This window comes from Podarcis pityusensis (assembly GCF_964106645.2).
Source record: "Podarcis pityusensis genome assembly, chromosome: 17".
In the NCBI taxonomy this organism is placed as follows: Eukaryota; Metazoa; Chordata; class Lepidosauria; order Squamata; family Lacertidae; genus Podarcis; species Podarcis pityusensis.
In genome coordinates this window covers 40,954,499-40,967,827 of record NC_138042.1, presented here as the reverse complement: position 1 = coordinate 40,967,827, position 13,329 = coordinate 40,954,499, and the positions used below count along the sequence as shown (strand labels likewise).

The following is a 13,329-nucleotide window of genomic DNA, read 5'->3' as shown; positions in this document are numbered from 1 at the left end:
GGCTCAGAGTCCGGGGAGTGGTGGTGGGACATCAGTGAGTGGTCACAGAGAGAAGGAGAAGACTGGGGGAAGGAGGTGCCAAAAGCTGAAGGGGTAACAAGGCTTAGTGAGCTGGGAGAGTATGTGGCAGAGAGAGGGCTAGAATCAGATGCAGAAGCTGAAGCAGGAGAGGAGGGAGGTCAAGAGGCAGAGATGAGTCAGGCTGGTGAAGAGTCGAGGGTGTTTCCCACTCTTGCTGCAACAAGCTCCCCTCCCCTGCTTACTCCCAGAACCAGGAGAGGGAAGAAATGGGCAGAGCAAAGACAAGTTGCACACAGGTACAGTCTCTGATTGCTGGCAAGAAGCCCTGGGGAGGAAACTTAGATGGCTGTAGGGTGGTGGGGCAACTGATTTCATGGGACTTACAGGGCTGCTGTGCTCTGTAAAGTCTGTAAAGATTGTGTTTCGCTAATAAAGAGTTAACTCCAGCTTTGAACTGTGTGATTTACTGACCGGCTTGCTCTGTGACATCTGGCAATTGAGAGTTTCTCCCACTCTCCATTGCTGAAGTGCTATTACTAGTAAGAAATGTCTCCTAATGCTCAACTAGAATCCACCTTCCTGTAGTGTAACATGAGCCTTTTAAATCTAATTGTGCCTTCTAGGGCAGCAAAAGCCTTAGCAGTCTTCAAATATCTTAAGGGCTGTCACACAGAGGGCAATTACACCCCTTCAGTTTTCTACACTCCATCTTAAAGGTGGCAACTCTTCCCTTCAGAACTTTTTCTCAATAACCTTTACCATCTTCACGGTCGCTCTCTGGAGCCGTTACAATTTGTCTACATCCTTCTTCAAGTGTGGCGCCCAGAACTAGGCAGTATTCCAGATGAGGTCTGACTAGTAGAGAATTAAATGGAATTACATCCTGTGACTTCAGAATTATGTCTCTATTAATTGAGCTTAAAATCTCATTAGCCTTTTTTGCAGCTGCATCCCACTGCTGACTCATGTTTAGCTTGTGATGGACTATAATTCTGAGATCCTTTGCACTCACTAAGCCAAGTATTCCCTCATCTCTATTTGAATTTTTGCCCTTCTCTCTTTCTTAGCTTCAGCAGGACAGCTGTGCTTTTCAAGAGTTCATTGCAAAAAAAGTAGTGCAACAGGTACACTGCTCAGCATAGAGACAGTCATCTCTAGACACATGTACCTTACTAAATATATATGCTTTATGCTAAGTTGTGGGTGAACATATCAGACGACACAGCGATTCTTCAAACAGCTCTGGTTTATTCAGAGGCCAGAACAGAACTGAACTGAAGGGTTCAGTCAGCCTGCTTATATAGAGCTCCAGTACAATGTAACTGTAACAATTTTCTAAAACTATCCAATCACTGAACGTCACTTTCGATCCCTTATTTGCATATCTACAGTATCCCCCTGCTGGCCCAGGGTGAGAACTTCAGTACATAACACTTTAGTTACCAGGTTTCTTCCTCTGTAATGAGTGGCCTATGTTGTTCTTATTTCCCCTTTGCCTTCGAAGTTTACTTAATTTCATTCCCAACACATAACTCTAATCACTTTGGAATATTTGTGTGTCTCTCTCTTTTCTTGCTAAGGTGCAACTAGTTCCAATTCAACAACGAATCTGATGGTAATTGGTATGCTGTTCACAGTGTTCCTTCTTTTGAGATCATTAATGGAGAAGTTAAACAGCATTGATTTTTGTGGCTTTGTTTACAGCATTCCAATTACATTTCAGCCTATATGACTTGCTAATACACAGACCAGCTTGCAAAAGTAGCGTGAGACTGATGATTTTATGGGGGCCATATTCTCACTAACAATTTCATTCAATAATGTTTAGCTCCACACCAAAGTGATTACTCTTTATTCCCCGCCCCCCATAAGGAAGTTCTTTGGTGGAGATTAAGTTGAAATCCTTGCCAGAGTTTAAGTAAACACAGTATTAAGATTCACGGGCTGTTTGAGACAACCTGGCAGCAGAGGTGGCCAATTCCTAGACCTGAGTATTGATCCTGGAGCAAAGGTAGATTACTCTTGGGCAAAATTTCTTTTGTCTGCACCTCTCTCTAAACAAGGGGCATTATCCCAGAGTTGAAGGATTAGCAGACTCTCTTCATGAGCATCTATACTTTTAATTATTATTAAATAAATCCTCTTTAAGACTGAACTGAATGTATGAAGCTCTTTAAATAACAAATCAGACCACTGATCAATCTAGCTCTTCATTACCTATTCTGACTGGCAAGGACTCTCATGAAAGCAAAAGCAAGCAAGCAAACAATGCAAATCTTTAAAAGGGAACTGAAATGTACTAAAATGCCCAATATATTTCAGTGAAGATCTCAAGGAGAACAGCAACATATAAACAAACGCAATTCAGATAATAGACATAGACACTAATTATAATTAACAACCCACATAAAAATCATGCATGTAACATACCTTATTAAAACAAACCCTAAAACCTCAACTAATCATATTACAAATCAACATCAATCACATCTTCATACTTGTTTTTCACTACATGACTGACACGTCTCATTACAAAATGATTAACTCTATCATTATGGATGGTTGAGTACTGTAATCTGTCTTAAAAATATTTATACATGGAATTTGGGGGTTCTGACCCAAACATATCAGACTGCCTCCTGCATCTAGCATTGTTGATTTTTTTTTTAAAAACCCCCACTTAGAATTATAGAATTGTAGAGTTGGAAGTGACCCTAAGGGTCATTTAATCCAACCCCCCTGCAATGCAGGAATTGCATCTATAAAATCCTTGAAGTCTGTTTTGTCCATCACCTTCTGAGGCCCTACATTTCTCTGATTATGTGCAAAATTATATGCAGGAATACTTATTTTATATGTATAATATACATATAAAAGAGTCAAGCCCCTAGCAGCACTATATTTCTGCAGCATAATTTCATAAGTATTAATACATAAGTATATTTAAGCAGTCAGAGTCGTTGTTGTATTACGTGCTGGCTACTTTAGGAAACCTGGTGTGTAATATTTTGTGCATACTAATGTGTGCAACCATATAATATGTGAGACTATCATTCCTGATGGTGCACACCAAGCAGCAAACTCTGCCACTTTGTGCTTACAATTAATTGAGCTTTGGGGCAAATATGCATCTTAAGATAAATAGCACTGCCATAGGTTATGACCAACTTAGACAGCATCTTCAAAAGCAGAGACATCACCTTGCCAACAAAGGTCTGTATAGTTAAAGCTATGGTTTTCCCAGTAGTGATGTATGGAAGTGAGAGCTGGACCATAAAGAAGGCTGATTGCTGAAGAATGGATGCTTTTGAATTCTGGTGCTGGAGGAGACTCTTAAGAGTCCCATGGACTGCAAGAAGATCAAACCTATCCATTCTGAAGGAAATCAGCCCTGAGTGCTCACTGGAAGGACAGATCCTGAAGCTGAGGCTCCAAGACTTTGGCCACCTCAGGAGAAGAGAAGACTCCCTGGAAAAGACCCTGATGTTGGGAAAGATGGAGGGCACAAGGAGAAGGGGACGACAGAGGACGAGATGGTTGGACAGTGTTCTCAAAGCTACCAGCATGAGTTTGACTGAACTGTGGGAGGCAGTGGAAGACAAGAGTGCCTGGCGTGCTCTGGTCCAGGGGGTCACGAAGAGGCGGACACGAGTAAATGACTGAACAACAACAACAAAGGTTATTGCATGGCTCCACAGTATGCCAACATCTTCATGGATGACTTAAAATAGTGCTTTCTCTGCTCCTGTCTCAAAAAGTCCCTGCTCTGCCTGGTGTATATAGAAAGCACATTTATCATCTGGATTCACAAGATCACACTGAAAAGATACCCTGGGATATAAATGATACTTTCATATTGGAAACAAAGGACTCGTGACTTTTCCCCTGCTGGGATTTGAGTGTTATTTTTTATGGTTATTGCTATGTTTGTTTTATATGAAACCAGTAAGACACATATTATATAAAAGAAATCTACTGACCACTACACATACTGACATGCTTCTGGCTTCCAACCAGAATGTAACGTGAAATCCGTGGCCTGCAGCCAACGCTTAAGACACAAGCGTTATCTGCTCTGACTCTTTGGGCAGACTCACAACATCATCAGGATTTGCGTCGGGCATTTTCCAGACTACAATATGAAGGGGGAAAAGCAAATCTACAAGGCCAGACTGGTACCTAGGAATAATCTGCTACAGGACAGACCCAGAAGAGAAAGCAAATGAATGTCCCTTGTCATCCATCACGCCCAGATAAAACCACTCTTCCAAAGTATCTTCCATTATCTGCAGCTCATCTTGGACAACGATGCTTTGCTCAAATGCGCCTTGGGCAGAAGGCCTGCACTTGTTTGCAGATAGCACCCTCCCTGCCCAAACAGCTGCTTGCCGTCAAGAGCAAACCACATCGCAGCCACAGGGACCAGATCCTGTGGCAAATCCAGATGCCAACTTTGTTGGCATATCGTTATGAGTTTGCAGGGTCAGATACCCCAGGTCCCTTCCAGTTCCTAGCTATGCCCTATTTGTTGGGGTCAAATGTGTAACAGCAAGACTGCCAAACCAAGTCCTTTATTAATGATTTTGGCTGGCTAGTTATGCACCAAGATTAACATGAGAAGATGCTCTGTGCCAGATCAGTGGGACTTTCCTCACTCCCCTTCCTCATTTTTGCACCTATTCCCACCCACCACTGACACACACACACACAGAGCGAGAGAGCGAGAGAGAGCGAGCGCCAGCAGATAGATTTCCCTTCAGAGACTGGGAGCACTGTTTCAGAAAGCTGAAATCAGAAGTCAGCGGGCCAGAGTGCATTCAGTATCTTGGACCAGAAGCTGAACTCTGAGAGGATGGGCAACAGCTGTACTACTAGGAATTGACTTGTAGAGGGAAATAATTGAGATTAGGTTGAGCCAAACACATTACGGTGCTGTTTTTATTTGCTATTGCGGCTGTTTTTAAAATTATATTTAATTCATTTTGAAAATCTTTGCAATAATTATTGAAATTGCTGCCCCACGAATACCTTTAGTAAAAGCTAAATTTGTTTAGGAAGAAACATTGGAGGGCTTGGGTGGAATTCAAGTGTAGCACTATGGAAAGTGTTTCATCAGTACAGCGGTACCTCGGGTTAAGAACTTACCGTATTTTTCGCTCTATAAGACGCACCAGACGACAAGACGCACCTAATTTTTGGAGGAGGAAAACAAGAAAAAAAATATTCTGAATCTCAGAAGCCAGAACAGCAAGAGGGATCGCTGCGCAGTGAAAGCAGCAATCCCTCTTGCTGTTCTGGCTTCTGGGATAGCTGCGCAGCCTGCATTCGCTCCACAAGATGCACACACATTTCCCCTTACTTTTTAGGAGGGAAAAAGTGAGTCTTGTAGAGCAAAAAATACGGTAATTCGTTCCGGAGGTCCGTTCTTAACCTGAAACTGTTCTTAACCTGAAGCACCACTTTAGCTAATGGGGCCTCCTGCTGCCACCGGGAGATTTCTGTTCTCATCCTGAAGCAAAGTTCTTAACCTGAAGCACTATTTCTGGGTTAGCGGAGTCTGTAACCTGAAGCGTCTTTAACCTGAGGTACCACTGTACAAGCATTTCAGTTTGGGTGGAATGACCCCCCCCCCCGCCTCTGTCACATACCCTGCACACTGCTCTGGAGTTCCTCCTGACTCTTCCCAAGCCCATGGGGGGTGGGGGTGGGGTAAAAAGGGGATGAAGTCCCATTATGCTAGCAGGACTCTTTGGTTGCATCCAGCCCCTCATGCATACACGCCAACATTTATCCGATGAAAACAGAGACATCCTATTCTTCATCATCATTATCATCATCATCATCATTAATTATTATCACTATTATTATACCCAACCCATCTGACTGGGTTGCCGCAGCCACTCTGGGCGGCTTCCAACATATATAAAAACATAACAAAACATTAAACATTAAAAAAAAACCCTTCCCTGTGCAGGGCTGCCTTCAGATGTCTTCTAAAGCTTGTCTAGTTACTTATCTCCTTGGTTCGGGGGTCGCATAACTCCATACCCTCCAACATTTCTCCCTTGAAAATAGGGACGTCCTAAGGATAAGCGGGGCAATCCTGGATCAATTCAGAAACTGGAATGGCTTTCGTAAATCTGGGTCTGTCCCTGGAAAATAGGGAGACTTGGAGGGTCTGCTCATGCCTAATTGCCTTCCTATACTATTAAATACAGAGAGTTGGCTGGACCAATCAATTGAGTCCAGAGATTAAAGAATTCTTCAATGAAAGCTGTCAGGGCATGAAGACAGCCTCTTAGAGACAGCAGTGAGGACCATGGTAGGGTGGGTTCATGGTTTGCTTGCTTTTCATCCTCTTTGCCTTTCACTGTGAAGACCATCACCCATGCTCTCACACCCCTTTTCACACATAACTAAGGCAACAGCCTGTCTCAACCCTGACAAACGAGCCATTTGGGAAATCGTGATAAATGAACTGCTGGACTTGAGAGATGAATGCAGAATGCTTATTTAAAACTTCCTTGTTTGGGGATTTCCAAAGTCTGCTCTGCTTGGGAGTAGATACTCAGTACTATCCCCTTCATGGTATTCTGCCCACATATTAAGGATAGATGGGTAACTCGCAACCTATGTGCATTTAACTTGTGCTCGTTCAGCTTTATGTGCTTGGAATTGCAATAAAAAGGGGGAGGAAAGGGGGCAGAAATCTGGGGTGGGGAGCTTTGGCAATCCCAACGGCCACTGAACTCCATGTGCTTGGACTATATGTGGTTTCGGTTTTAGGCACTATTCCTGGAATGTGGTCCCAGTGTGAGAGTTGCCTGAACAAATTCAATGTGTGTTTTGCTTTACTGAATTCTAACTTTTTGTTTGTCCCCATGTTTAAATCCAATTTCTGATGGTGCAAAAATGCTAAGCAACAGTTATTTCTTTCTTTTTAATGTCTGTTTCCCCAATTCCACCCTCAAGCTTCCTGATCCCCCACAAAGCACTCTGATGTCCTCAGATACGGCAAGAACATTGGTGCTGAATATATTTTCATAGGTTAACTTTCCAATTTAATCCACTTTTAAATCTTCAGTTAATGAATTAAATTACTTTATGACACCGTAATATTGATTCATGCCTTCAGCCTACGTATTTATCTTCATCACCAAGCCCCCAACAATCATTCCCATTAAGCAAAGATAATTTAAGAGATGCTATTAAAATGCAAGATATTATTGCAATTTTGCTGTTGTCCAGTAAAAATGAAGTAATTTGCTTTAATGCAGCACTTTTTACCATGCTATGAAAGGCAGTCAATAAACATAGGCCTATTGTTTCAGGGAGTTGTCTCTGCAAATCATCTTCCATCCTTAGCAAAGGATGACAAGAGCACATCTCAGGAGGTGCTGTTGCTCAGTCCTCAAATGCCCCTATCCCAAATATTAAAGATGGAGTGCTCTGACTTCTCTTCATTCACTTCCTGCCCTTTTATATGGGATTGGGATCTTCCTACCTCATAAAAAAGTTGAGGATGTATTGGCAAATGAAATGTTTTTCTGGCCTTTTCCCCTAAGTTGTAGATTTTCTGTGTGTAGTGTATCCAGTGGAAAAGAGAGTACTAGTACCCCAAAATGTTGTTATTATTATTATTTTAAGAAATCTGTTTATTTTCATATAAAGATGTTGAACATAGTGGAAGAGACAAGGACCCAGGCAGATGATGGGATTCGGAGTGCAGGGGGTATCTGCTGGCAAAATTGGGCTGTCCCCCCCCATCCCCGATACAAAATATCACCTACATCGTCATACGATTTGGGCCGGCAAAGAGAGCCATTTTCTCCCACCAACAAACATGAACATGCAAACTACAGTTGTACCTCGGATCTCAAACGCCTTGGCTTCCAGCTCTTGAATGATCGAAACCTGGAAGCGAATGTTCCGGTTTTTGAACGATTTTTGGAAGCCAAACGTCCAACAGGGCTTTCATGGCTTCCGATTAGCTGCAGGAGCTTCCTGCAGCCAATCAGAAGCCGTGCTTTGGTTTTCGAACGTTTTGGAAGTCGAACGGACTTCCGGAACGGATTCCGTTCGACTTCCAAGGTACGACCGTATAGATTTAGATACACATTAAAGCTTTCAAAAATGTCATTCGACACACAAAATGGACCCCATATTTCTATCTTAATGTAATACTTCAATAATTCCAACTTCCACAAAAGACCTCAAAGCCACACACAGACTCATTTTCCCTCTGTTTCTTCACGTCATATACAAATGCACTGCAACAGCGTGTGAATCACAGCCAGGTATTTTGGGATCCCTGTAATGATACTCAAGGCGTTTCTTTTCAAAATAAAAACTATGTTATGAACAAAACAAATGGAATACATTATAGTCTCCTGACAGCTGTCTTTTCTTTTTCTACTGCTGCCAGCAACACGCCTCCTTTATTTGTCAATCCACAATTCCACCTTCTCCGTTAAATTTATTTTCAGTACCCACCTCTTTCAATATCGTTTTAGCTCATGTCAAGTCTCACTTTTCCTATTTATCTGCTGCCAGCTGATTATCTCTTAACTCTTCCCAAAATGGCTTTACTTTTATTGCTTAAGGCCAGCACAGGGAATATGTGAGCCTAGTTCAGACCTCTGGCACTGGTCCATTTAAGCCTTTGTCCTTCTGCTAGCCTTCCCCTTCCACACAGCTGATTGGGAAGGTCAAATCCCATCCCTGCCACAGGGTGCTGAGCAGCGGAATGAAAACATTCCCACCTCCTGTGCTGTGATCAGGAACAAAACAGTCCACCTTCACCTGACCTGGCAAGGTTTATCCTCATCACAGTACACAATGGATGTGTTTCTTTGTTTACTTCCTTTATACTCCAACTTTCCCCCTCCAAGGTGGCCTACGTGGTCCTCCTTGTTTCATCTCCACAACAACCCTGTGATGTAGGTCAGGCTGAGAGAACACAGTGACTAGCCCAAGGTCCCCCAGGGAACTTCAGGGCCAAGTGGGGATTTGATCCCTGCTCCCCCAGGTCCCAGTCCAACACTTCTAACCACTATGCCACGCTGCCTCTCTCGTCTCCCTGTGTACGATGATGGGGATGAAAATCAGGCCATCCCTGCTCCTCAGATGATTAGTGTGGATCTGAGAAACAGGGAAAGTTGACCTGTGGATCTCCCCTGGGTTATGCTGGGATACAGTCATCAAAAGATACAGTCATTACAGATACAGGTACAATAATCAAAAGAGAGACCTGGAAACGTCTAAACTGGGAAGAAAGGATTAAGTCTCCCTTTCCTGTGTGTGAGGATTAGGAAGAAAACTGCCTTCCCTCAGCTGAATGGAGTGCATCAGCTCAGAAGTCAGAGTTGGTATCAATCCCAGTACATGGGAAGGGTTAAATTTGTCCACCCAGTGCATGGACAAGAGTGGGTCATTCGGGGGGGGGGGGGGAGAGAGGGCTGAGCAGCAGAGTACAGTGGTACCTTGGTTTACAAACTCAATCCGTTCTGGAAGTCCGTTCTTAAACCAAAGCGTTCTTAAACCAGGGCGTGCTTTCCCATATCAGCGGGGGACTCAATTTACAAATGGAACATGCTCAACAGGAAGTGGAACATGTTCTGCTTCCAAGGCAAAATTCACAAACTGAAGCACCTACTTCTGGGTTTGCAGCGTTCTTAATCCAAGTTGTTCATCATAAACTAAGCTGTTCTTAAACCAAGGCACCACTGTATACGTCTGAGTGGGTGAGATTGTGTGCCAAGGCTGTGCAATCGTGTGAAAGTGGTGTGAAATGTATGCATATATTTCTGTTTGCCTCTTGACTGCATGTGAACGCTGCAGCACAATTGCTGACGGGGGAATGAGGCCTTGTCAGCAGAGAATACCTGGACTCCGAAATGTATGCAGTGGTTGCTGATCTGCTAGTGGGCCGAGTTCAAGATCTTACTATTAGGCTATACAGCCCTTAACAACATGGGGCCAGTTTACCTACGAGATTGCTTTAACCCATCTGCGCCCACCCAACTGCTTTGATTGGTGGAATGGACACTTCTACAGGGGCCACGTGAAACCCACGACACATCTGCAAGACTCGGGCATTTACTGTGGCAGCACCAATACTTTGGTACTCCCTACCTATTGATATCAGGCAGGTGCCTTCACTGTATTCTTTTTGGGGCCTGCTGAAGACATTCTTATTTAGGCAAACCTACCCAGATGTGGGTTAAACCACAGAGCCTAGGACTTGCCAATCGGAAGGTCGGTGGTTCGAATCCCCGCGACGGGGTGAGCTCCCATTGCTCGGTCCCTGCTCCTGCCAACCTAGCAGTTCGAAAGCACGTCAAAGTGCAAGTAGATAAATAGATACCACTCCGGCGGGAAGGTAAACGGCGTTTCCATGCGCTGCTCTGGTTCGCCAGAGGCGGCTTAGTCATGCTGGCCACGTGACCCGGAAGCTGTACGCCGGCTCCCTCGGCCAATAAAGCGAGATGAGCGCCGCAACCCCAGAGTCGGCTACGACTGGACCGAATGGTCAGGGGTCCCTTTACCTTTACAGCCCCCCTGTGTTTAATTGCGGAATAAAACCCGTTTAAAAAGCAAAAACAAGAGAAAGGTTCTGCAAGGAAGGAAAGAAAACCTGGAGTGCCTTTCTGTAAAAGAAAATATGATTTATTTTTCATCTGGCCTGGTGAAAACAGATCCCTTTTGGAATCTTGAGACCCTGTGAGGATTTCACCAAATTACAAACTTGCATCCCTAAAACTTTTCCCAAATCAGAAATCAAACCATGTTACTTTCACTTGCTTCTTTAAAAAAGAGCTTCACTACCATCTCCAGTAGCCAAGATAAACTTGGGGAAAGGGAGCAGCACCGAAGACTGGTACAGAATGAGCCCCTTTTTGAATTAGGCCCAAATTTCAGAGGGGTCTGAATATGACTTAAAAGCAGCTTTCAAGACTCAAACTGCTGAAAACTGGATATTGAATGTTTTCTGTTAGTAGATTTGAGGCCATCACTGGTTACATATGCATGCTTGCGAGGGGTAATGTTATGTACTGAAGTTCTCACCCTGGGCCAGCAGGGGGATACTGTAGATAGTTTTCACTCAGGTCCACATATGCAAATAAGGGATTGAAAGTGACGTTCAGTGATTGGATAGTTACAGAAAGTGGTTACTGTTGTGTTTTAGTGGAGCTCTATATAAGCAGGCTGGCTGAACCCTTCAGTTCAGTTCTGTTCTGGCCTGTGAATAAACAAGAGCTGTTTGAAGAATCGCTGTGTCGTCTGATATGTTCACCCACAACTTAACAGGTAACATGCACCTGCAACTCCATGGGGATGGGGGCAGAACTGCAGCAGAAAATTGGCAGTGAGGGAAAGGGATAAAGAACTGCAGTGGCTTTTCTCTTAACAAAAGCAGAGGTCAGTTACATGCTTCGGTGTGCGACGAGGCATTTTCCCCGATTCTCAAAGTCTGTAAGTGCAAGACAATCCAGTACAGACACTAGAGTTATTTGTGCAAGCAAGCAACAACAAACCAGTGTTTTTTTAATAAAAAAAAAATAGTGTTCTGCTGGCATGGATAAAAATCACATATTCATTTCAGCGCAACCTGCTACCAAGTGAGATCAGCCGTCTATCATCTAACATAGTACTAACAGCCCCAGTGATGAGAATTCTTCAGGGTCTCAAATTGGAATATTTTCTAGGCCTACTGCCTATAAGATCTTTCAAATTATAAATTGTTGTGTTCCATTTGGATCTGATTTTTATGTCCGATAATTGTGATGATTTAATCTGTTTTTATAATTGTATTTTTAATTGCTTTGACCTGCCCTAGGACCTTATGGTTAGGAGCAGCTAAGACATCTTATAAACAAAAGAAAAACAGCACCCCTTTCCACACACACACACACACACACACACACACACACAGATCAAAACTAGAGATGTCAGGAATCAAATCCGAAACCATGCACAGGTGAAGTATGCTATGGGCAGTTCTAACCACAATGTGAATACACATCTCCCATCTCAGGAATAAGGACCTCAGGGAGGTGGAGGCAATTTAAATTAGGAAAACAGTCTGGTTCCATTCCAAATCAGTCCTTCCTGCTGCCGCTGAGCAGCTTAGCCCCAAGCCATAGCGCAACATGGCTGTAAAGTCATAGGATGCAAAACCCAAAAACTTAACAAAGAAGCCTTACCTGTTCTGCTGTCCATGGGTCCAAAATCCAAAGAGTACTTAACCACATGGTAGTTGTTCCATACGTAAAGAAGGTTGTCCCTTGGATTATAATCCACCGCAGCAATGTACTGGTAGGAGTTCGGAAAAGGAACATCCACGACACTTTCTTTGCTTTGTTCAGTGTTGTAAATATAGTCTATTTTATTACCTGTTGCTTCGTTATCATCATCTTCATAGACAGATTTCACCACATACAAAATGCCACAGATCATGAATGCATTGGAAGCCGACCTCTTGTCATAAGACGTATCCCACGTCCCTTCGATCCTCAAGGTATAAGGGTTCAGCTGACTAATGACTATTTTGCCGTTGTTTTGCTCAGTTGCATAGATCACCCAAAGACCATTCTCATCCACGGCCAAGTCTATGTCAGACTTGCCTCCCCACCTGTAAGGGGACGTGTCGTGGTAGTTGGCGTTCGCAATGATGGCTTCCCCACTTTTAATTCTTGTCCGTAGGTCAAATTTGACAATGTTCCTGGTTCGTTCCTTGTTGAAAAATAAAGCCCCGTCATACACCACAAACCCCGTGCCGTCCACCCTGTGCGGCAACTTGTACGTTGTAGTTGGTCTTCCAGCAATGAAATCATCCTTCGAAGAATACTCCGTTAGAGTGTCAGTTCTGTAAGGGGTCCATGGCATGTAGTAAATTTTGTCCGAAGCCTGCAAAGGATCCTTACACCAGGCTCCTGACTGGTGATCAGATTCAAATAAATGTTCACTCTGATATACTCCTTTTAGTAGTCCAGGACAAAGAAAAACTGAAGGGAGGGAAAAAGTTAAAAACAAAGCAGGTTACTAAATGTGCTGGCCTTCTCTAGCATGCACTTAGAAGTTCACAGCTCAAGAACAAAGGGAGAGCTCAAAAGAAATTCAGGCTTTCCTAAACTCTGATATGAATGTGAGAGTGGCTTTTCATGCTGAAAGGAGGACACAGGAAGTTCCCAAGAACTATTCTCCATTCCTCTTTTTCAAAAAGTCCCTTGGCAAATGTGCCTCCTTTGAAATTATATAATTAACAGATATTATTGCACGGCAAAGTAAAAATTCCGTAGCAACTAA

The 13,329-nt window shown here is 43.4% G+C and overlaps 1 protein-coding gene across 11 annotated transcripts in view; it reads right to left on the bottom strand.

Moving 5' to 3' along the window:
* ADGRL3 (adhesion G protein-coupled receptor L3) overlaps positions 1-13,329 on the bottom strand; it is a 534,652-nt gene that overhangs the window by 199,617 nt on the left and 321,706 nt on the right. For all 11 annotated transcript variants that reach the window (XM_080987086.1, XM_080987079.1, XM_080987081.1 and 8 more), the window contains one exon: positions 12,228-13,028. In XM_080987086.1, the coding sequence (XP_080843212.1) occupies positions 12,228-13,028 (801 nt within the window). The remainder of the gene's footprint in view (positions 1-12,227; positions 13,029-13,329) is intronic.